The following is a 25,698-nucleotide window of genomic DNA, read 5'->3' as shown; positions in this document are numbered from 1 at the left end:
TAGGTTAATTCTTTTGGATCCCTTGGCGGGGCGTTACAGGGCATTGGTTTATTCAAAGAAATTCTTGAGGAAGAAAAGCTTATAAGCTGGGAGATCCTATGCTATAAATATAATTTGCCTGTAACTTAGAGAAGACCTTATGCTATGATTGGGATTGCATGTAAACCCCTACTTATACATAGATCTATTTTTATCATAGATGATAGATGCTCGACCATATCTTGGAAAGATAGAATTCCTCTTCCTTGCACCAAAGCCAAGCGTATCTACCAACTTCTATCTACCGACCCTATTATCTATGAGCACCTTAATTTATCCTAGGAACTATTCACTTGATCCTAAAGATTGAAAGACTATTCTCTTGGACCTTTGGCATAAACCAACCAAACCTAAGAAACTTTTTTTCTTCTGGCATTTTCTCTTGCACAAGTTACTTGTCATTAAACTAGATGGGGATTTCAATTTCTGCTCCTGTAAAATGCCTGAAAACCTCTACCACATCTTTTTTGATTGGCTCTTTGCTAAAGAAGTCTGGGCCTTATTTGATTTTGCATTGATAGGAATTGTAACATTCAAAATGTCATATGAGGAAAGATTTTGAGCACCAAAAATAGTTGTAACCTTTTTTGGTCTGTACTTTCAATTGAAATTCTATGGCTTTTGTTGAAAAAAAAGAAATGATAACATATTCTTTAGTGTTTCTAAAAATCTTACTGGGTCTCTTAGGAGACTTATTTACTATAACATATCATTGTAGGTTACCTTGGTCTTGAAAATTGAGGAGAAATTTTTTAAAGACCCGCTACAAAATGGTGCTGCTACCATGCTGAAGAAGGAAGAATACAATTATATGATAGAGGTGAAGCACTCAGAACCATCCACCTTTGAGAAGGCAATGGGGAAACTAGAAGAGTTATTCAAGAAAACAAAGGGCCTCTAGTAGTTGCAACTCCAATAATGATTCTATCATCGGTGATGATTATAATAATGGTTCATCTAGGTCCCCAAGGGTGGAGCATAGTTGTATCTAGGGATGACATATTATATTAGGTAGTGATGTTTATCTTATGTCATATGGAAATTATTCACAAACAATATATTTTGCCAATTTTGTAGGCTTTAGAATGAGAGCCATGTATAAACTTCTGAGTTATAGATGGTTTTAATATTCGAAATGTGAAACACATGCTTAAAAGGTTGCAGAGCTGTAATTTTTGATTCCTTAAACTCAATAGAAAAAAAAATTATTTGATTATAATGAAACTTAACAAATATACTTTATTAAATAATAAAATTTATATAGTAAAAAGTGGAATACAATGAATAAATAATAAAATTATCTAATTAGAAGAAACTAGATAATTAAATAATTCAAAACTATTTAATTATAAGAAATTGGGGAAATGTTATTTTTTAAGTTTGAATTAGAAGAATAAAGTTGAATTGTTCTTTCTTACATTTTAGAAAACAAAACAAATATTCACCTAATAGACTCAACCTAGATTAATTATTATCATTTATTATTAGTATCTATCATTATGTATTAAGCTATTAAGCTAGAATAAAAAAAATTAGAAAAGATTTACAACTTACCACTATATTATTATAGACTATTGCCTCTAATTCAATCTAAATTAATTATTATAATAAATTATGTTATTATAGACTATTGCCTCTAATTCAATCTAAATTAATTATTCTAATAAATTTTTTTTGGGCTCAAATAAACATTGATTTTATCTCTACAAGCCTAAATGAAAAATAAATAAATATACAACATAAATTCTGAACACATACTTTGAAGTTTGAATCCCTACAGCACAAACGGAAGAATGAACAGATTCAATCTTAAAGCAAAAGTCGTGAGACATAAAAGCATTTCTTTTTAAAATATTTCCTTAAAACAGCCTTATTTCAGGTGATGTATATATAGCTTTTGAATTGGGACGGGCGAATATTCCCGTTCCTCGCTTTATACTCTGTCCGCACCGCCACCAAAGTTGAATCGTCCTCATTTCTATACTAAACGTTCTGCACTTTCCTTAATTGCAAAGCAATCTACCCGCCATCGAACCCCCCTCAATGTAAACCATATTTACATACAGAGCAAGCCAATCTCTGAGACGCGCTGCTTACTGAATTCCGATTGTTCTGAGCTGTGAATAGAGGGAACATGGCTAAGCTAGAGGCCAAGGGAGCTGAATTTGAGAAGGCCGCAGAGAAGAAAATGAGAGGATGGGCATTTTGGGGTTACAAATATGATGATGCAGCCGACTTATTTGAGAAGGCTGCCAATTCATACAAGCTTGGGAAATTCTGTACGTAGTTTATTTCAAGCCCTGTGTGCTATCGCTGAAATCGATCTTAATGAGTTTAACCTTCTGCACGTCGTTAACATATACGTCTTTGCACATTTTCTGTATAAAGAAAACTGTGGTTTCTGCATATTTGAAAACAATGTCGCCAGGAGTTGTTTTCTGTTCTCAATCTAGTATGTTCATGTCTTTGGTATTTAGTGTCCCCATGACATACCAGTTTGAGAGATGAATTTGTCCTATGATATCCCCAATTGCGTTGAATTCTACACCATTGATATTAGGATAGTTTCAAGCTTCCATAGTCCATGCTAATCAAACAATAAGGCTTCTACATCAACTTTCAGAGTCATACTTCTTAACCCATCATCAAGATCATGCATAAGCAGGTTGCCAATTTAGTTTCGAAATTTGTGGACCTTTCCATGTAACGTCCTCAGCGAGAAGATTCTTCCATATTATTTTTTACATAGCCATCCTTACTTCTCCCAATCTCATTTTGATCCCTGTGAATGCCTACGAAACCCAAATCAGTTTTCCGTCATCTTCCAGGGAAGTAATCCTTATTTATCCCTAGTACCCTCAAATTTTCATCTTAGTTTGTCCATTCACTTGTGGGTGGTAGCTAGTGTTGGGTGTGAGTTCAGTTCTTGTCATTTGCAAGAGCTCTTCCAGATTAAGTTGAAGAACCAAGCATCCCTGGTTCTCACAATGCTTTTAGGCAGTCCGTGTAGCCTAAATACATCCTTGAAGCGCTTCAAAAACTTGTGGTGTCTTATAGTCTTCTGAGGAAATGGAAAAGAAATGCACATACTTGGTGAGTTTTTCCACAAACATTTATATACAGTACTTGCCCTTGACCTTAGGGAGTCCCATAATAAAGTCCATCGAGATGCATTCCTATTTTTGCTTAGGCATTGGCAGAGTTGTAGCAATCTTGCTAGAAATGATTGGTCTTTTGTGTTTTGTTAGCAAATGACACATTTCCTAATGTGTCTAAGGATGTTACTTTAAACCCTTTCCAAGTGAATCTTTCTTTCACTTGTTTATAAGTTTTGAAATATCCTTGGTGGCCCACCAAGGGTGTGTCATGGACCACCCTTATAATTTTTTCCTTCATCTTGAATTCTAGTACTAAATAAATCCTATCTTTATAGAGGACAAGCTCATTGGATTCTAAGTACCTATTATCCAGTAGATTCCCTTCTAGAATCAGCAATAAAGGTATTCTTAGTACCTTCTACTATGATATCAACATTTCAATCCATAGAGATTTCAGACATTGAGTTTAGGGTGGATCTCCTAGATAAAGCATCAACAACAATGTTTCTTTTCCCCTTAATGTACTGAATATTGAAATTGAATGTTGGAAGTTTTCTTACTTGTTTTTGTTGTCACTCATCAAGTATTTTTGGTTGAGGAAATATATCAAGCTATTGTGATCTGTCTTCAACACAAATCTGCCCCAACTAGGTATTACTTGAACTTTGTCAAAGAATGCATGATGGTTACCATTTCTTTGTTGTATATTAAGAATCTCCTCTCCACCTCCTTGAGTTTCCAACTCTCGAAGGCTATAGGGTGCTTGTTTTGCATGAGCTCAGCTCGATCCCATCTCCAGAGGAATGACATTCCAAAACGAAGGGAAGAGAAAAATTAGAATTAGCTAACATCAGGGGTGAACTCACTACCTCCGACTTCTGAATTTTTTTGTTGTCATTTCCATCCATTTGAAGGTTCCTTCCTTTATGAGGTTTGTTAAGGAGGCGATGAGTGGGAGAACCCTTTAACAAATATTTTGTAGTACTTTGTAGAGACCAAGGAATCTCTATAGTCGTGTTAAAGTATTGGGCAAAGGCTAATCCGTAATCACCTTGACCTTTTCCAAGTCTACTTGCACTCCATTTGCATTGACAGTGTACCTTAGATATAATTTTTTTGTCATAGCACACTAGCATTTAAACTCTTTAACAAGAAAAGTCTAGGCTTCTAGAGTCTCCAATACCAAATCCATGTGCCTTAAGTGCTCTTCCCACATCTTGTTGTAGATGAGAATGTCATCAAAGAAAGCAGGACAAATTGCCTCAATTGTTTGATGAAAACCTTGGTTCATCTAGGGCTGGAACATTGCAGATTCATTTGTCAAGCACAAAGGCATGACCAAAAACTCATAGTTCCCATAGTGGCCTCAGATGGCTCCATGGACTTCATCTATTAGCTCATCAGTCCTAGTGATAGGATATTGATTTTTGATAATTTTCCTATTGAGGGCTCTGTCGTCAATGCACATTCTTATTGTGTTGTCATTTTTACGAGGACCTCCAAAGAAGCAAAAGGGCTTGAGCTGGGTTACATGTGTCCCATTTTTAATAGTTTCTTTATTGTCTTTTCACTTTTCTCATGCCATTTGGGATGGCGATAAGTGTTATTGATAACAAGCCTTTAGCTTTATGGAACCTATTGCCCTTGGCACAAAACTTAGCGGTTTTTTGTGTGGGCGTGACATAGTTTCTACTGGTGTAGATGATTGTTGTTTCACAGGTAGGCTAATGCATGGATCAAGTGCATGTTCCCTGGTTATTGCTGTCATCTTATGTGTTCAAAAATAAGTTGTCATCTCTGTTTTATTTTCTGCATCTGTTTTAACTTTTTCTAATTTACTATTTTTTTGATGAGGGGATCAAGTGATCTTACATCATCCTTTTTTTCATGATTTAATGATCTGAAGAACATTTCAATAATATGAATTCCTTAATTGTTTTAAGTTTGTGTTACTTAAAACACTTTTACATAGCATTCCTTATGTTTGGTTTCTAGCTTCTGACTATGAATTCTATTTCGTAATCTTTCCTGTTAAATGCACATAAATATCGTCTTTGTGCATACATCCACAATCATATTGTTTGTTTGATGGAGTTTTTTTTTTTCCTTTGAACTATATTGTGTATGTGCATGAACCTGTCCATTTGGCAAGGCAGATATAATTGTGAATTTCTCATTGCTTCTATATCGCTTATTGATGGAAACAATGAAGCAGAAAATATCATTTCATGACAATAGATGAACAGTTGAGTATTGTGCGATCTCCAAAATAAATACCTTTTTAATTATTTTGCATTACACATGCAATTGCTCTGTACCAGTACAAAAATCACATGCTGCTTTTTGATCTCAGCAATGTGCTCAGTTTTTGCCTGGCATATAACACTTTTTGTCGGCACATAGTAACTAGTCTAGTATCAAAATGCATACATGTCCTTGTCATCCATGATTATTGCATATTTTCTCATTAGTTCTTGTAAAGTTTTTCATTTTCATTGATCCCCCTTTGTTTCCATTGGTAACAAGTTTCAATGTCCAAGATACTTAGATATGATTCAGAAAAGCATAAGACGCTGAATAGAGGAGTTTTGATGTTGCATTTAGCTAGTTATTTTTTTTTGAAATGGTGAAGGTACTGAACAAATATTCATTTGGTGGATCATTTCAGCAAATTGGGTAAATGGGGCCAAAATCTTCTCTTGTTTTCCTAACAAGCAGACAAATTGAATGGAATCAAAAGTTTGGAATGATTTCTGAACTAGACTTTTAGGAGATGTACAAATGAATTAAATCTTTGTACTTAAATGAAAAAAAATCACAACAAAAATTATACCATAACATAGATTTACATGGGGAAAACCACAAACCAATTGTATTATCAGTTAAAAAAGGTTACAATACAATCACAGGAAAGTGACCTTGCAGTCATATCACCAACAAAGGATTTGGAGCATATTTTGGCAGCATAACAGTACCTACATAACTCGCCATCTAATCTTCCTCTCAAGCACTGATTACATAAGAGAAATAATAGTGAATACATGAAACTGTTGAATTGTAATTAGAAACTGTGAGCTGAAACAGTCTAATGAGTGGCGCCTGAATTTTGAGCTAAAATCCCAATGACCAAATCTCAAGATGAATTCATAGGCTAAAAGTAGCATACTCCTTCCACTTGTGATAAGCTTGTCATAAACCACTCACTGACTTGGCAATCCATTTTGGCCTCATTATCCCCATTCAAACATACCTTATGATGTATAACTTCCACTTACAATTCTCTTATGTGTTATAGATGCTCATACATTTGCACTGTGGCAGGCTGAAGTTTGGGAGGCCATAGCTTTTGTTCTCTGAATCCAATTGAGCCATTTAAAAAAATTGTAGAGCTCGAAGAGATTTACATCCTTGTATTTAGGGAAACGGTTATGGTCCATTTGGAATTTTTTTAAGGGCAAAATGATCTCTAAAGAGCATAAATTGAGTTTTTCTCAGTGTTTCACAGGGACACTCCCACCCTAAATGCTAGCATCCTTGGGACGGGGACTTCCCTAGGACTTGGGGATGCCGTTCCCAAGTCCCTGGTGGTGCCGCCAGTCAGCTGCTGATCGCCACCTGAGGCCCGGCCTCCCAATGGATGATTTTGACATTTTGACATTTTGTACTTGTTTTGATATCATGCTACTCACTGTAATAATCTTTATGATAGTTTTGAGAAACTCAAAATCTTTCATTTGCAATTTTGACAATTAAAATTTTTATTTAGTTTTGAGTATTCTAATTTCTAATTAGTAATTCGATATTCGAAACTTCAATGTTCATTGTTCAACATTGTTCAATGTTCAAGTATTTACTATTTAGTATTTGGCATTTGCAAATTTGCTATTTTACTTCCTAATAGTCGTATACATCTTTTCATAATTAGCATTTTAAGTACCATATGTATAGTATATAGGATATCATTTATATATCCCCTCCCCCTTGCCGCCTTCCCCATCACCATCCCCAAATTGAGGCCCTTTGTCCCCACATCCCAAAAACCATCCCACCGTTCCCAATGACAGTATAATTACGGTTTTTCTGTCCAAGGCCTGAAAATAGTAATATTTGTGTTCTTAACAATGGGATGCAAGGTTGACCTACCTTTCCTAATAGACAAAGACTTGTAGGTTCCACTTTGCAAAGTTAATAATACATATCCTAATCAAATCTCGACAATCAAGTAGGTAAATTTTACTAAAGGTTTTGTAGAAATGGTTGATGTTACCAGATATCAAGGTTGATGCTTCCCTGTATTTTGATTTCCGATTTACTTTTATTATTTTTCTTTTGAGTCAATGGTTTAACTTTGTTAATCTAATATTTTCTATTCATGGTAAACACGGGAGAAAGGAAGCACCATGGGGTGGGTGTAGGAGGTAAGAATTGACTAAAAGGGCATCCTTATTCATTTCATAACACCTATTTATAGTATTTGAAAATGTTTACTGTAAGATTATGACTTGGCAATCATAGGCATCTAGAGAACATTAGACATGTGACATCTCTAACAAAAGTAATTCTTGAGGATATTTCACCACAGAAGATAAAAGGCACTATTCAAATATATTTTGTTTTTGCATGTGCCCATGCCTATAGGGAAAGGAATCTTGAAGGAGATATTAATTAATAGAAATGCTGAACTTGTTACAGGGGACAAAGCTGCATCAGCTTATATCAAGCGTGCAGATTGCCATTTAAAGGTCTGTTTCTCAGCTTAAAGGATTGCAATTCCATCCGTTTTAGAGTAGGGAAAATATACTTGTTAAGCATATTTTTTATTGTTGCACTTTTTCCTTTCAGCTGGAAAGCAAGCACGAGGCAGCTTCAGCATATGTAGATGCAGCAAATTGCTACAAAAAGATCAGTGCTCAAGGTTCTGTTCCTTTACCAAGATTTCATCGAGATTATTTTTTTGAGACGTTAAATCATGAAATGTTTGACCACTGCACCTCTATATTTGAAAAATACTAGGCCCAAGAGAGGCCGTACATATTCGCAGTCCAAGCATTTTGAGATCTATGAATGTATTACTTAGCACGTATAAATTTATAGGGACTCTAAAAGAGTTTATCCATATGTGAACTGTTCAAGATATTGCAACCCAGATAGCATAGGCAGATCATTCATTTTCAGTAAATCAATGACATTGGTCAAGGACTGAAAAGAGTTCACAGTATTATCTTCTTGCTTTGTCTCATAACTTGCAGCTAAAATATTTATGGCATCACCATTAGTATGATAAATTATAACAGAGGTGCCTGATAAATTATTTTATCTGAAATGACCACTATAGTGAAATTAACATATAGCCCAATGATACACTCAGTTAGAAACAATGGTGGAAAAGAATAGGAATTGAAATCTGATTGCGTAGGGGTGATTCGGATGATGAAAGATGATAAACAGACCTAACTAGGTGACTTACTAAAATATATTATACCTCCAAGAATCTTGGAAGCCAAACTAGAAGTTGGAAACATTTGAAGGAGTCACTCCTCTAAACAATTTGAGCTCACTGTTAACATCAAATTACCCCCTTTGAAAATGTTGATGCAAACCTAGAAAGTCAAGAATAACTACACAACTGGAGAACATGAAAATAGGGACAATATTGTAATAATGCTCAAAGGTTACAGCTTGTTCAGACATCAATTTCTTCCACAATTCAGTGGTTTGACTTTTTACTGTGTAGGGTGTTTTTGATTCATTTTTTGAAATTTAGAGATAGTTTGAAATGCAATGATAGAAAAACAACTCATTGACAATAACTTACTCTTATTGCTCTTATTTCAAAGCCTCTATTACAATTAGTTATCCACTAAAAATATACTTTGCAATGTTTGAACCAATTAACAATATTCACTAACTCTGAAATTATAACAGTCATGCAGCAAAACTCTTGCAAATTCAATTGGACATCCAAACTATTAAATTTCTAAGAACCTGATAATGCTGTCCAAATGCAAGCTGTTGTAGTTACATGAGCTGCCTTCCCAAAGCTTCTCAAGGCTGCCATCAAGACTCGCAGACCTGCAGCCCGACAATCTGAAATACACCCAGAATGAAGACTCCAATGATTATTGCAGGTCCAGATTCAAGCCGCAGCCCTGCAAATTACTCTACTGTTACCCAGAATATGAAGCACTGGCTCTCAATGTTAGATGCAGCCCTCCAAGAGAGATCACAGGTCTCTCCCAACCAATCACAGGCCGCAGAATATTAACAGCAGGACTCTGATTATGGCTGCAGGCCCTTAATTAAGCAATTGCAGGCCTCACAGATTTGAACATCAGGTCTGAAGCAAAATACAGATGTCTCCAGCACTAGCCACACAGGGCAAATAAAGGTAAGCGCTGGTGTGAACAGGAAATCCAATGCCAAACAACAACTCCACCCTCCAGCTCTTGCAATCGCCCAATTAGGAATTCAACCACCAATTTAATAGCCAGCAACGTCTTCCAACTACAGTAAGTACAGCTTTGAAAGACTGATAAATCTCAGAAATCCACAATACCTCAGCTGTGGATTCAAATTCACTTCTCAGTCCAAACCCTTTTACCTCAGCAAGGGCAATAAAATTTGGAACCTCAGAAATACTCACAAGTCACAAAAACAAGAAGGTAATCAGATGCCTTTCTCATAATGTGGGCTCATATTTATAATTCTCCAATGGCACAAATTTCCCAAACAAAACTCCACTTAAGAAGCTTCCTCAACACAACATCATTTTATAACATTTACATATAATAAAGTACCATATAACAATGTTACCTTTAATAATTAATTAATAATAGGAGCCCATGCAATAAATAGCCCAATCCACTGCAAGTGATGACCGACTGCCAGCGCCACCAACTGCACTGCCAAATATGGCAACTGCTCGAATTAGATTTACTAAAAATAGTAACTCCACAATCAAGACCCTCAAATTCCACTGTCAGCTCACGAGGGTCGCAGTGATGAACTGATCAAGCCAATTGCAGGAGCTTGCCCAAAATGGGGACATTACAAATATATCTTCCTTCAACTATTAGAGTTCCTTATTTTGATTTCGACAATTCTTGAGGAGACACCAGAATTAGTGGACAATGATGTGCACCATATTATATGTGGTCTCAATCATCACCTTGGTTCTCTTGTGAACTTTTAAACCCTTTAATTGTGGCTTCCTTTTTGGTTGGAAGTAACTTGTTTCTTGGATCCATGAATAGTCAAACTTATTCAACCAAGTGTTAGGGATTGAAGATAAATGCCACCAAATTCACTGAAGGAACAATATGTGCATCATGCCTTATAGTTTTGGTATAGTGCACTTGGCAAGAATTCAGCTTTAGTAGGCTCTTGGCAGTCAAACAACTTCACCAGTAGATCAAAGGCCACTTGACAATTGTTGCTTCGTTTGACTTTTTCTCTGGCTATAAATTAGTGTTGTACGTATTTTTCAGATGAAATGGCTAGTCCTTCACTAAATGACCCATCAACATACAAATATAGTAATTGATTGATGGGACAGTTCATTTTGTTTGTCGACCTTAGTGCAACACCTAGAGGACATGACTTCTTTCTTTCCCTTCTATGTCTGTTACACAATCAAAATCATTTTTGTAATTATCTTCCGTTCCAATGTTTAGTGACATTATAAATACTTGTATACACACTTTCTTTAGTTGCCTGGAGTCTAATTGATTACATGCGAAACTAACTGGAGATCTGACTGATTGAATGCCATGGCAATTGGATCCCAACTCACTACATGTAAGCTAGACTAGTTAAGGTGTAATTTACATGCCTAGTTCCAAGGTTATCTGCATTTGTTTGGTCTAATCCAGCCAATACACTTCCTTATTTTGCAAATATACTAATTAGCATTGCACATCAATTTCGTGTGGTATTTGGTTGTTGTCTTTTGTTGTTTTACAATTTGTGTTTGCTTTTGGCTGTTTTCAATTTTTTATGTTTATTTGATATTATATGAATTGATGTTAGAGAAAATTTCAAACCTTCCATTTTCATTAATATTTAATGAGTCAGGCAATTTGACTCCTTTTGAATGCTTAAATCTTGACTATATACCCTTGCCTCTGCACTAAACCAGTTTTGACTTTTGCCTTCTTATTCTGCAGCAGCATGTTTGAATTGGAACAAGAATCCACAACTCAATTTGCTTGAAGAGATTATTCACCTGACCTTAAATTCGTCTATACTTGATTTTTGACAACTGTTTCATCTTGAGAGTTTCTTCCTAGCATTTTATGGGCATTTTCATGAAATGGGAAATATGTCTCATAGTCTTTAATTCAGAATCTATTTTAAAAGCCAAGATTAATCTACCAGAGATATGAAGTGCATAATGAATTGAAGTTAGTCTAGACTACTGCACTATTTATTAGTGATAAATAACTAGGCTACATGAACAAGACAAAATTAGTCCAAGTCCCAGATTAGTAATGTCTCATAATAAAAAAAATTCAAGAGTTACTTTTCCTTTGACATAGTTACGAGAAGGATTTCCCCTATTCCAGACCTGCTATTTTTTTATCAATGTTATTTGGTTTTTATGAAGATACTGTTGTTGCCAGAGTTATTTGGTATTCTGTTGTCTTGCTCAGTTCTATTGGTGGTATGATCTTTAACACATTTTTATTGATTTTTTTGTGGATGTTTAATGTTTTATCGAACTCCCACTATCATATCTGACCATCTAAATTAGAAGGCTTTTAAGTTATATAAATTTTGCAAGAAACTCTTTCAACTCTTTTTGTTTGTCAATGTTGTTTGTAACTTTTTATGTTGTAGTAGAAATCTTCAGTTTTGAGCCCATCTTGGTATTCTTGTATATTCTGTTCAAATTTGAATCTATCTTTGACAATTGTATACATTTTTTTGTCTCATGTATGCTCTCTGCAATGGAAGATATGTAAATTGTAGCATAAATTTTTAGTTTTGAGCTTGTTTTAGTATTTTTGACAATCTGTTTAAATTTCAATCTATTGTTGACAACTGCATAATTTTTGTGTCCCATTTTTATGATTTCTGCAATGCAAGAGATATAAAATTTTGAGTCAATAGTATAATTGAGAAGAATTAATTAGTCAACCAAAGGTTTCAGAATTTAAAGAATTAATTAGTTTTCATGTGATTTACAGATTTATAGGAATTTTTAGTTTGAACTTTTTGTTATACAGATGCTTTGAGATGCTTAATTTTGGCTGTCAATCACTTTATGGAAATTGGACGATTGTCAACAGCTGCAAAACATAATAAGGTAATAAGAAGGGTTTTTGATAAATATATCTGGAAACAATTATATTTACATTATCTTTTTTTAACCTACAAAAGAGGTGAACATATATAAGTGCTATTTGCTATTTATGCTATTATAGTGATCTCTTTAGATAGTATACCATTCCAATAACTCCTACTTATGAAGAATTTGAGCCTTATTTTGTAAATAAATATTCAATGAAACATTTTTTCTGGTAATAGAAATTCTGTTAGCAATTGGAATTTCTTTTGAAAATGGCTGTGTCCTGTTTGGATGTGCCCTTGGGTCGAAAAGAATGAGCATCATGTTTACATCAAGTTTATAGGGAAAAGACTCGTGAAACTATGCCTGGAGTCATCATCACCTTCCACAAAATATTGGAATGTTAAAAATATTGGCTTCTAGAGCATCAAGGATTTCAGATGAGCAATACTTAAATTTGAAGAAAGTTTACCTCATGAGGTTACTTAAGAAGAATGTGAATAAGGAAAATCAAATCAACAAATCATTTCAACTTGCAAGTAAAGAAACAAATGAAAAAGAAGAGAACCACGATCATATACTTAAGGCTTGTTTATGTAATAGCCACCCTCAATTTATTTAGTTGTATATTTTTTAACAAAATGTAATACAACATAGACATGCCAGTAATGATGTTAGCTGTCATAAGTGACTGTTACAGGTCTACAAGGGTGATACAGAATCTTGGTAATAACAATGGAATAAGCAACTTTGAAAACAACAACTAGCATGAAAGTATCTTAAAACTGAGAACAATAGCAATGAAATATCCCACTCTAAATTTCTAGATTTATATAAAATTCCAGATTTATTTGCAAAACTCTTCAATTGCTCAGAACCTCTAAGATACATCAGAACAGTAATTTTGCAGATATAGATGATAACTTTCTTCAACAGTATTTCCAGCATTAAACCATTCCAATACAAAAATGTCATCTTCAGTTCATCCAACCCTCAAGAATGAAATTAATTATAAATGTAGATTCATTCATTGGTTGTTCTCTGATCTCAAATATAGATTAATTCATTAAGTGGCTTTAGAACACAAATACAGGCTTGATTATGTCTAAGATCATATTCAAGTTTCAACTTAATCTTCCCTCAGATTAGTGGAATGATTAAGGATTGTGCACCTTGGAAGTGGTGCAACACAGTGAACAGATTTGATGATGCCCTCGATCCGATCCTTATGCCTTTGGCAATTCTATTAAAAACTTATTGGAGTCACCTTCCTTCCATAAGAAACTATTATCTTGCTGCCGTCCCAAACACACAACAAAGGATGTATGTGCATGCGCCTCCAGTGGAGACATGCAACAAGATATGTAAGTGTCCTATGGGTTGCCTCCCACCTGCAAGGTTGCGCTAATTAAACTGGCAGATATATGAAATCAGACTGTGAAGAAACTATATACAAGCTATCATCCCACCTATATAAAGTGCTGAGATTTTCATCCCAACATCAGTGCACTCATTTAATGCTAAGATCGCTAACAAAACTTCGATGCCTTTCCAAGATCACACCTGCCATTCAAATACTCTTCATCTCCTTTGGTAGGCCCAGAATATCAAATAACCAAACAAATCACACATGTCAGCAAAAAGTAAAATATTTAATAATCATATCAAATAGCCCAGCATGTAGCATGTTGGGCAAGAGAATTATTTAATAATTATTTTAATTAATGATTTATTATTTATTACTTATTGAATAGCTCTTTGATGAATAGGTGTGTTAGATTCTATGAAACACAAAACGTACAAATACTCACAAGAAAAAGTTAGGAGAGCACAAGATTACTCTCTAGAGTTTACGCAAGTAGTGGCCAGAAAGCTACTAAACAACAATAACAATAAAAAATGCTGAGGAGTGCAAGCAACACTAGTGGGAGGCATCTTGATTTACTACAATCTATCATTAGAGTTAATAGTGGGGAAAGTGGTTAGAGATGGGGTAATTTCTAATGATGCTCTCTGTTTGTCTGTTCAACATTATGATTTGTGGGACGCCAATGCTAATGTTGGTGGGCTATTTCCCCACGAGTTTCTCCTTAATGGACATACTTTTGTACCTGTATATGACAGTATTAAGTATGCTTTGGAAAATCAGAACTATAGGGCTTTATACAGGCATCGTAGGGTTCTGGCTTATGAGCTTGCAGAACAGATACACGACAAGGTAAATGTACTGCTTGTTCTACTTGATCATGAACAACCTGTAGACCATTCTCAACTGGTTCCAGATTTGAACAATGTTCCAGGGTTTGCTGTGACAGGAGATGACAGTAGCTCCACCGAGCAGCATCTACAGGTGGAGCTGGGGGATGATGTCCAACAGCGTCATGGATGTCCTTTTCCTGAGGATGTGGAAGAGTGATTGCGACCCAAATCACCAATTTTGGTTGATGCTTTTTAAAACTAACAGTATACTATGCGGATGACAGGGAATAAGAATGAGTTCTAATGAAAATGGGTCCTTAATTTGCCTGCTCTATAGTGAATATAAATCAGCAATTTTGTAATCTATAGACTTTCCAAAGATGTCAACATTATGGGAAAAGGCTGATTCAACGGGCTGCGGTTTAATTTGGGTTTTTTTCACACATGAGCATTTGACAACTTGGGACCCCATTTTGTATATGTCCAGTCTACTGAAAATAGGTAGCGTTTTGATAGCCCTATTGGCTAAGATAGATTGGATTCAAATAGGTAATATGGTTATAGGTTTTCATTTTGCAGATCAGCATACAGTTGTATTTGTGGTCAAATCTGGCTTACAAGACCCTTAGGACTTATCCTAAGTTACCGGTTTGGGTTTGGGGATAGGTTTGGGTACGAGAACCTGGTATGTGGGTACGTGGATCCATGATTTTTTTAAGGGTTTGGGTATGTATGGGTACGTGTTTACATATACACACACACACACACACACACACACACATAAATGCACTATATAGTATATATACAAAAAAAAAGAGAAATATACAGAATTGTAAAACTAACTTATTTCATAGTATGATGTTTGATCATTTGACTGATCAATACCAAATGCCAAAGATATACGTTAGCAGTTTAATTAAATATTTAACCATTGATCTATGCTCACGATTCTAATGAACACCATTCCATAGGAATAAAATATAATGAAAAAATGTGTTTGACTCGAGTTTGGGACAACTTTTCTAACTTTGGGCTGTGGGTTCTCGCGGGTTTGCTTAAGTACTCAATGGCTACACCTGGGCTTGTGTTCGGTGCACATAGGGTGTATTCCAAGCATTGTGGGTGTCATGGGTTCGTGGGTATGCAAACTTGGGTACACCCACAGTGTTGGTCACACACCCAACATGAACCTGCAGAAAAACTTGTACTAGGTTCGCACCCGAACCTGGTTCAAGGGCTCTAGCTGTGAACTTGGTAACTTAGCTCTTATAATTATGTAAATTTTTTATTGTTAATATATAAAGGATTACATAAAGGCTTATTGCACTTTGTTTAAATTTAAATAAATAAAATTAGGAGGCAAAAGAAGATCCTAGTCATCTCTCATTGTTAATATATGAAGGCTTATTGCACTTTGCTTAAATTTAAATAAATAAAATTAGTAGGAGGCAGAGGAAGATCCTAGTCATCTCGCATGCCCCATACATTAGTGGGTTGGGATTTGGGAACAAAACACTCCTCATCTGTCATATCTTCTCCCTTCTCTTTATCTTTGCCTTCCTTTTGTATGAGAGATAGCCAAAACCAACCAAGGGAACCACTTTGGGGACATTGACCAACCACTAATACCACCACTTGATGGCCAACCGCAACCACCACCATTCGCAAGCTTTGCTCAACTCGAGTGCCACCTAGAGTGTTACATCCCAATTTTTGACCTAGCTTGAAATATAGTCGTTGAGGTTCGCATGAAGTTAGTTGGCAGATTGATTTGATATAATTTGGCGAAATGGTAAGATAGTTGGTCATTATGATTTCAAGTGAAGATGACATTTTAGTTGATCGTTGATCGCGAATTCATGGAATTAAGGTGAAAGGTTAATTGTTATGATTATTTATGATTATATAATTTATAATTAAATTATGGAGAAATTCCTTGCAGAGAGCATGTCGAAGGGGTGAAAGCATTGTCAGAAAAGAATTAGGCAGGGCATCACCATCATTGGGTAGACGGGTAAAAGACCTAGCCAGAATACATCTGCGGGACTTGTATGAGTTATTTAATAATTTAATTAAAATAGTTAGGATAAAATATAAAATGTATCTTAAAAATTTATCTTAAAGGATTTTTAAATTTATCTTTCATTATATTGTTTTAATAATTATTTATTTCGTACATCTAAATATAAAATCTTCTGAGCCCCAATATAATTTAATAATCAATTAAGTGATGGTTGCTTATTCATATTAGATTTTAATAATTATTATAACTTATAAACTTCCTATTTTCTTTCTTCCTTTCCTTCCTCCTTTCTTTTCCTTTTAAAAATCGAGTTGAGGGAAATTCAAATGGTTTTCTTTGTAACTGTTAGGTACTTGAAGAGCCAAGCATCTCTTTTAATGGTTTCTTCGATTGTATAATTGGGACCTTGGTGTGCAAATCCGTAACACTTCTTTCATTTGTCTTTTCGTATTTTGCTTATGCGTGTCTAGTGAGGAGAAGACTTAGTCTGAACGGTAGCCATTGCAATGGAGTTTCCTGGTGTAGTCCCTGCATTAATATATTTCTGTCATTGTGGAAGGTCGTATTTAGTCCCTGTGCACGGTATGGTAGCTCCTCCAAGGAGAGTGTGGGAAGTCTATTCTTGTGAGTTGATCTGGAGCCGACATGTCTCTATTCATGAATGTTTAGATTATTGTAGAACATCACCAACCATGGGACCTTAGTAGGAAGTTCAAACCAAAATCACGAGTAGAATGCTTTGTCCAAGATTCATTGTGGAGGTCACGTAAGACATCTGCCAATAGTCAAGTATGTCATATGTTCTTTATTTGCTAGTTTAAATTCTAATAACTCATACATTGCTAGTTCCTTGTTACTACCTTTCTTAGTATAACGGCAACAATATGTTGATAGAGGTACTGAACCCATATCATGATATATTTGTTTCTCCCAAGGGATAGTAAATAGATTCATTCTGTAGTTTGAAGTAATCCATGACATGATAGTTTATGTAATATTAACCATCTTAGTTTAGAACCAAATACTTTCTGTTATATACTTGCAATGGAGATTTTGAAAATCAGGACACCAATTCATTAGCAATGATGCTTGTTGAGGTAAAGAAATGTAAAACAAAACCAACATATTGGCACTAATAATAATCACAGACTAAATCATGTTGGGCAGTAAAAGATTAAGTTCTTGGAAAACTATTCTTAAATCATAGATGATTCTTATTTCATACGATTGAATCAATCATGCATATAGGAGATAGAGATGCAATGGAAGCTGTAAGCGATTAAAACTGGCTTAGAAATGTAATACATTCATTTATGCCATACACAGTTAAAAACATTATCAAGACTCCATACACCATGGAAAACTCACTAGGCAATACGGTAAAGAGGTGGAGATAATTAATTAGATATTCAATTTGAGATCTTTAAAGAACATAATTTTAAGATCATAGTTTGTGAAAGGCTGAATGCATGTAAAATTGACAGAACCACTTAATCTGAGAATTCCTAACTCCTGGACTCACCCGACTGTGTAGCCAAGCAGAAGGGTGACAAGGTGAAAGAGAGGAATCTGTAATAATAAGATTCAGTATTAGTTATGTCATATCAATATTCATCATTTACTATGAATTAAATAATAACTCATGCACTTCCCTACTATTGTGATCTCCTGCTGCCAAGTCATAAATTTTCAGGAAGCCCAGTGGATGGCAAGGTGACCCCTGTCTATTCTGGGTAGGGAGGGCCTTTCTCGTTAGAGATTGTGTGGGGATATATATTGTGGTCCGAGGTTGGGTGGTTAAGCCCCTGACAATGTTTCACCTTTCTCAAGATGTCGGATATGTGTCAGACAGAGATAAGCCATGCATTCAATTGTTTATCGGAAACAGGTATTATCATTTTTGTTTATGACAAGGTAAGATTAATTTGAAGTATTTCATTGTTATCATCATTTTTCTTCATATAAATGAATACTGAATATAAGTAATTATCTAATCTTGAGAAATTGTCACAGATAAGTAATCGAAAGGAAAAGAAATCCGAAGCCCTAATTGATTGTGTGACAGTTGGAACCTTAATTGATATGGTGGTATTGGAAGCCCTAATTGAATCCGTGGTATTGAAAACCCTAGTTGAATCCGTGGTTGCAGAAGCCCTAAATTGAATCCGTCGTCACGGAAACCCTAGATAAAATCCGTTGTCACGAAAGCCCTAAATTGAATCCGTGGTCGCAGAAGCCCTAAGTGGTAAAGCAGTATCAAAAGCCCTAAATAAACCGAAGGTAATTGATGTCCTAATTGGTAAGATGATATGTGATGCCCTAATTTAAGTTATATTGGTATTTAGTGGTATTCATCAAATGATTTTTGAGATAGCAATTGATTTGAGAAATTGTTATAGTGTATTTGTGGACTAACCCAGGTGGTTGCAGAAGCATACTTAGATGATTTTCAATCTCAGTTTTTCCCAGGTATGTGATTTCAATTTCTGAAGTAATTTCATTAAAAGGTATTTCAAGTATTTAGTTAAGAAATTTTTGTTTAACTGACTTCAATGGCAAATCTTCTTCACATGAACTTGAATGATGTAACTGCCTTCTTATGAAATCGAAGTTATAACCGTATTCTATGCATATGTTAGATGTTAATTTAGACATGGAAAATCTGGATGTTACATAGAGGCAACACCTCTAGACAAAGGCAAGGAAGAGTGACACCTAGTTGAATTTTTCCTAGTGTCTAAGTGAAGATGAGGTGCTTGGAATTTGGAAAACCATGAGTATTGTTGGGTGGATATTTTGCAACAGACAATTTTGGGTAAAATCCAGTCGCAAAATAGGATGAACAACCACAACATGTGAGAAAGAATCTCTTCTACCTTAAAGGGAAGGCTCCCCCTTCTCACCGCTCCTTGGATCAACTCAAGGTAAGCAAGAAGTTGAGAGATTTTTGTAAAGGGGTGTTACCAATAGTCTTTCCTCTTAACTTTCAAGAAAGAATCCACTTACCTGTGGAGCGAGTAGTGGGCAAGATGAAACCTCACACTACACTTCTATCTAAAGTTGCAAATAGTGATACCGATAAAATAACACTAACTCAAAGGCTAGCTGAAAGCATACCAGTTTGGCTCTAAGTCTTGTTTTAACCTATTCTATAAGAATAACCTCTACCATTGGGGCATAAAGACTTCTAGAATTAGGGAATCGTAACTATTTTTCATGAATTGGAGATGGTAATACAAGCTATAGTCAAAGCTCTTAGTCTATGTATTGCCACAACCGCTCCCAGTGAAAGATTCGGCTCCGATTGCTTCTTAAATCACTATGCTCTATTATTAAACACATAATAATAACATGAATCAAAGACAATAGGCACAAATTACAGTCAAAGCTTCTAATTTGCTCTATCACAATTGCTTCTAGTCAAAGTTTCGAATCCATTTGCTTCTTTTATTCACTTTTCTCCCAAATTCGTACTACACAATCAAAGTTATGCTTGCACAAATGGGGCAGAGCTTTCTTGCATACAACAAAAGATGTTTTTTACAATGAGGGGGCACTCCTTTATATAGGCACAGTAGTTGAGAAAAAGATGGAGCAACTCAATCAAATTTGACCTAGTCTAACTAAAAGAGAAATTATTAGATTACATGTAACTACACATGCAATTCGCATTACATGTAATTACACATTTTCATGTAATACGTCTTCTTCAATTACAACATGAAATAAGAAGAAAGATGGAATAGAAATGAAACAATCCTAGGGATTGTCCTGAAGGGCCTTGTACTTGGCAATGCTATCCCGAATGATTATAGGATCGGGAGTTCTTGTATTTTGTGTCACTGCATTCACCTTGATAACCATGGTCTTGTGTCTTTTGATAGCCCCTGACTCTCTTTGACAAATTGTCCGTTGCCATTTGAAAACTTATGTGATCAAGCTTTTCTTGTTCAAGTTGTCATGAATTCTCCTTTGTAGATTGGCACCTTATGTAGTCTCTTACACTTTGAAGACCTTCTCGATGATGTCCGGATGTAAACTCGAAACAACTTTCCACCAACACTTTTAACTTTTTTTTTTTGAAGCAAAGTGCTTGGCGCATTCCCACACGAACTCAAGTTCTCAACCAATCATTGCGAAAATGGAGACCAAATGAATTACCACTTCTTTGATTTGAAACATGCCTTCTGCACTGGATGTCTTCATTCTTTATAGAAATCCTGGCATATCTTGACTTGCTGCAACATGAAAGTTTCAATGGGATTGAATCCATCATAGGAGGATATGGATTTTGACTCCATGAGAATATTGGCAAAATGGATCTCTGAGGAAAGGTGAAGTCCAAGTACATGGGAATGCATGCACATGACATTTTCTGACTCTTTAAAAGTAACTTTCAGTCAAAAATGGGTTCTCAAGATGCAATTACGTGTAATGGAATTTTCATGTAATCGTGACATGCAATTGGGTGCAGAGAGTGAGATGCGTGAAAGTGGGAATGGAGAATGAGATTACATGCACGTGGAGATGATGGATGTAAATACATGTAATCACCTGTGAAGAATGAGATGGAATGTGCTATGACATGGAAAGGTGAATATGGAATGAAATGATGCACTTGCACAAAGAGGTGGAAGGTGGAGTGAAGTAAAAAGTGCTCATGTTTTTGGGAAAGAACTTGCAATTTCTTCCAAAAGAAGAAAAACGAAAAAACAAACACAAAACAAACACATGCCTTTGGTCTTAAGTTCAAACATGTCAACAAGCAAATTGCTTCAAAATGCAAATTCGAATTTAGAGTTTAGGGAAAATCCAAAAGTATGAAAAATAAGAATTTTCATCATATTTAAAGGAAAAATGCACTTTTCATGGCATATATTTGGACAAATGTGCAATAACAAGCCATAACATGCAATAGAATAGCAAGATAAACACAAATTAATGAACAAGATTGAAGATGTCCACTTACTTGAAAATCAATGAGCCAAAATAGCAAGAATTATAGACTTGAATACCGATTCTCCTCTAAATCCAGATTTACAAACAAATATTTGATTTCTTCCATACTTGCATGTAATGGACATTCAATGATCAAATTTGACATGAGAAGGCCAGAAACGTAGTTTCCAAAGGCAATAACATGCATTAAAAATAAAAAACGACTCCTCTTGATCCAAATGTATGGGCTGGAATGCCATTTTTTAGATTTTTTAACAAAAACGTGGCTTTGTAATGCAAAAATCTGTGCCGTTTTTGCAAAAATGTGGCAAAAAAAATGCATGATTTTGAGTCATTTTTGACTAGTGAATGCAAAAATGACTTCCCCAAATGCTAATACATGGATCCAAATGCGAAAATGTGGCTTCAAAATGCAAAAAAGTGGATAAAACCCCCGATTTTCTGTGCGTTTTTAGCAAAAACGTGATCAATTAAAGGCATGAAATGAAGCGTTTTTGACATCTAAAGGAAAAAATGTGTTCTTCAATAGGATATATTTGGATTAAAATGCCAAAATGACTTCTATTTGAGCCCAAAAGTGATCAAAACTGCCTCAAATTTGGGCGTTTTTAGCAAAAACGTGGCTAAAAAATGCATGTATTTGAGTCATTTTTGTCTTGAATATGCAAAATCATGAACCCCAAATGCATGCATATGCATTAAAACTAAAAAATGCCCCTCTTGTGATGAATTTCAAGCCATTATATGGGCAGATCTAAGCATTTTTGATGAAAAACGTGTTCTCAGAGGAGGAAAACATCAAGTTTTTTTCCCTTGAATCTTCAAAAACGGGTTTACAAGATGCATATGCATGTTTCCCAAGCAAAACACACATTTTGGTGTCATTGACATGTTTTAAAAATATGCATGTAAGGTAAAACACACCTTTTTGGTGTCTTTGCATATTTTTGTAATATGCATATCTCACCTTTTAGGTGTGATTGCATGCTTTAGCAATATGCATTTGCATTTTTTTTATGCATTTACATGCATTTTCATTCAAAATCTCACCTTTTAGATACAATTGCATATTGTTGATGAAATATGCTTGTAGACATGTTTTAGACAACTTAAGTGATGGATTAAGCACATTGCAATTTAATTTTCGGTGAAATATTACTTAAATGGGTCACAAATAACATTTACGCTATCATATTTAAAATATAATGTGTAAATATCATTTTAAAAGTAATATTTACTAGAGCATTTGATTTAAAAATAAAAAATTAAATCAAACTATATAGTTAATATAGTCACTTAAGTGGAAAATAAAAGAAGTAACTCAACTTAAAAAGATAACATAAAGTGCACTATAGTTACTTAAAGTGAAAAATCAAAATGATAAAGTAACTTAAAAACATAACATATAATGAATTTGTGTTATATTTTTCAAAAAGTGAATGTCAAATTAAAAATATAACATGATATTTTTAATTCGTGCATTCGCATCAAAAAGGTCTACTTTTTGGGCATTAAATTGGTCATATCTTTTGATTGCTAACTCCGATTAAGCGCTTTTATGGATCAAATCGAAGAGAAAACCGAAAGCAATGACTTGAACAAAACCAAAGGACCAAAAACCAACAAACACACTAAAAACAAAAGAAAGGACGTGGAAAGCCTCAAAAATCAAGCATAGGCTCGACAAACAGAAAATGAAAAAGACTTGACAAAAGCCTTAAGTAAAAGAATTTTTTTATGTGAATTGTAGTTAATTGATCAATCAATATTAACCAATTGAAAAACAAAATTGACTTAGAGAAATTCGAAACTAGTTGAAAAAGTTTCATACTGTTAGCTACATTTTGTAGTGACAAAATGCAGGACAACAAGTATGCAATTGAGAAGCTCCAGTCATGAGAAGAAAGACTATCTAGGGGGACCTTGGCCACAGTTGATGGGTCACTAACCCAAAGATCCAATAGCTCTAGGAGTTGGGAGAATTCTAGCACCACCTTGTTGGCTTCTTTGAAGCATGATATTAGATAAAATAGAAGCTTTAGTGAAAAGAAGAACCAATACTTAAGGCATGCTAGATTTGGGTATATTTTAAAATGGGATGTGAAGCCAATGCCCTAAAAGAATTATATGCCAAGAAAAAGCATTTGGTCAAATTGGGTAGAAAATGTCATGAATCCAACTCTAGAGTTTTGAGCATGATTAATAAGCCATAAGAGGTTCTTGGAGGACTTAAGTTGTCCACAAAATGGATAGGAAGGTTCTGGAATACCCATATGACAAAGGTGAGGGCTTACATTCAAGCCTTGGAAATTAATACACTAGATAAAGTGGGCTAGCTTAGGCTCAATAACGATTGAACAAAGGTTGTGAAATCAACATTTCTAGACTGACGAAGGTGATTGCAAATGCCACCATAAATATAGAGCATGCACAATAGGAAGGATTGGAGAAAGCCAACAATACCCCAAGCGCGGCTTGTAATTGCTAAAAGGCAGTGGAGACCGATGCTAGTCTTTCCACCAATTTGATTGTATGAATGCTAGTCTTGTGAATCATATCTAGTGGCAGAGTTGCCAGAACAATGTCGAATGTCTTTTGATCTAGTCGAGAGTTGATATTTATTTTTCAAATCCTCACAAGAATGTAGATCCACAATAGCTTTGGAAAATAAATAATGTGATTACATGTAATCTCCCTAAATTTGTACGGTGAGGGAGAAGAAGTGGCCGTATGGTCTCAAGAGGCAAGCGGTACAGTAACATGAACATGTAATGGTTGTATGGTTATAAGGAAAGATGCCGTATGATCATTGCAGTGTAGTTGTACAGTGAAGAAGGGGGATGGTGTACGGTGGTGGAGTTGGTCACCATGCATGAGGGAGGAATGAGGGCATACACTAGGTCATATGGTATTCTAATGATGGCCATACATGGGGTGAAAGTCTAAGGCCGTATGGTATGTTTTGAAAGGGATGCTTGAAGGGAGGGGTCGTACGGGGTGATGCACTGACTTGAAGGAAAATGGAGAAGGGTGCCGATTGGTGTAACAACATAGAGTTTAAATGCAGATAAACAAAGAGATTGAATTACCCAATGCATACCACAGAGAATTGAACAAATTAAATAGTGTTTTCTCCAATTCGCAATATGACGGTGCTCTGATTTGCCAGATCTGAGAAAAGTAATACAGGCGACGGAATAGGGTGAGGGTTGAATCCCACCGAAACCGTGAGAGCCAAGTAGGGAAGGTCTTCCACTTCCGAAATGGCGAACAACAGAAAACTCCAACAGGAATTCACAGTACAGAGAAATAATCCAAAACACATGTCTAAAACAACCTACAAGAAGGCCTTATAAAGGGCTTCGAGGAAACTTCCCGAAGGATTACAAAATAGCAATAAGCCGACAAGTACTTAAACAAAAATAACCAATGGGCCCAAGAGATTAAAAGCATTGATTTTTGGCGACATAACAAAATATTAAAATTTAATAATATTGGGGACATTACAGTCCTCTGTACCCAAAAATTGCTTGCCCTCAAGCAATTGCAAACTTGGATGCTCTAGAGTTTGCTCGCCTTCCCAAGTGGCATCCTTGACAGGAAGATCCTTCCATCGCACAAGAAACTCCTTAATGGTACGGGACTTGAGCTTCTTCTCCCAGACATCTATGATCTTTGCTGGTTCTAAAATTAATTTCCCTTCTTCATCAATGGGAGGCAATTCCTTCCACACTATGACACGTCCAATAGCCTTCTTCAGTGATGACACATGAAAAGCATTGTGGATTCGACTCCCTTTAGGAAGCTCTAGTTCATAGGCAACTTCTCCTACCTTTCGAACCACTCTGTAGGGTCCATAAAAGCATGGTTTTAGTTTCTCCTTACCAGACGACTTCAGGGAGGATTGTTTATACGGTTGAAGTCGAAGGTATACCAAATCACCCACCTCAAAACCTCTCTCAATTTGATGTTGGTCTGCAAATATCTTCTGTTGATTTTGAGCCCTTTGTAGATTTTCCTTGAGAGATCTCATGATATCTAAATTCTCCTGTAGCTAATCTTTAGCCCTTGGCGCATGACTGTCTCCCAAT

General features: G+C 35.4%; 1 protein-coding gene across 2 annotated transcripts in view; it reads left to right on the top strand.

The window, feature by feature from the left end:
* The first annotated feature begins 1,927 nt into the window (after positions 1-1,927).
* The window catches only part of LOC149529334 (alpha-soluble NSF attachment protein 2-like), a 131,029-nt gene continuing 107,258 nt past the window's right edge, over positions 1,928-25,698 (top strand). The window contains exons 1-4 of one of the 2 annotated variants that reach the window (XM_089810237.1): positions 1,928-2,318; positions 7,830-7,879; positions 7,980-8,052; positions 12,365-12,444. In XM_089810237.1, the coding sequence (XP_089666363.1) occupies positions 2,174-2,318; positions 7,830-7,879; positions 7,980-8,052; positions 12,365-12,444 (348 nt within the window). In that variant the 5' untranslated portion in view covers positions 1,928-2,173. The remainder of the gene's footprint in view (positions 2,319-7,829; positions 7,880-7,979; positions 8,053-12,364; positions 12,445-25,698) is intronic. The other variant, XM_089810236.1, reaches the window with a different exon arrangement.

Source organism: Cupressus sempervirens, chromosome 11 (assembly GCF_028749045.1).
Source record: "Cupressus sempervirens isolate cs-2001-9-10 chromosome 11, ASM2874904v1, whole genome shotgun sequence".
NCBI classification, from domain to species: domain Eukaryota; kingdom Viridiplantae; phylum Streptophyta; class Pinopsida; order Cupressales; family Cupressaceae; genus Cupressus; species Cupressus sempervirens.
The sequence above is the reverse complement of the archived record's forward strand: the minus strand, read 5'-3'. Positions and strand labels throughout refer to the sequence as shown.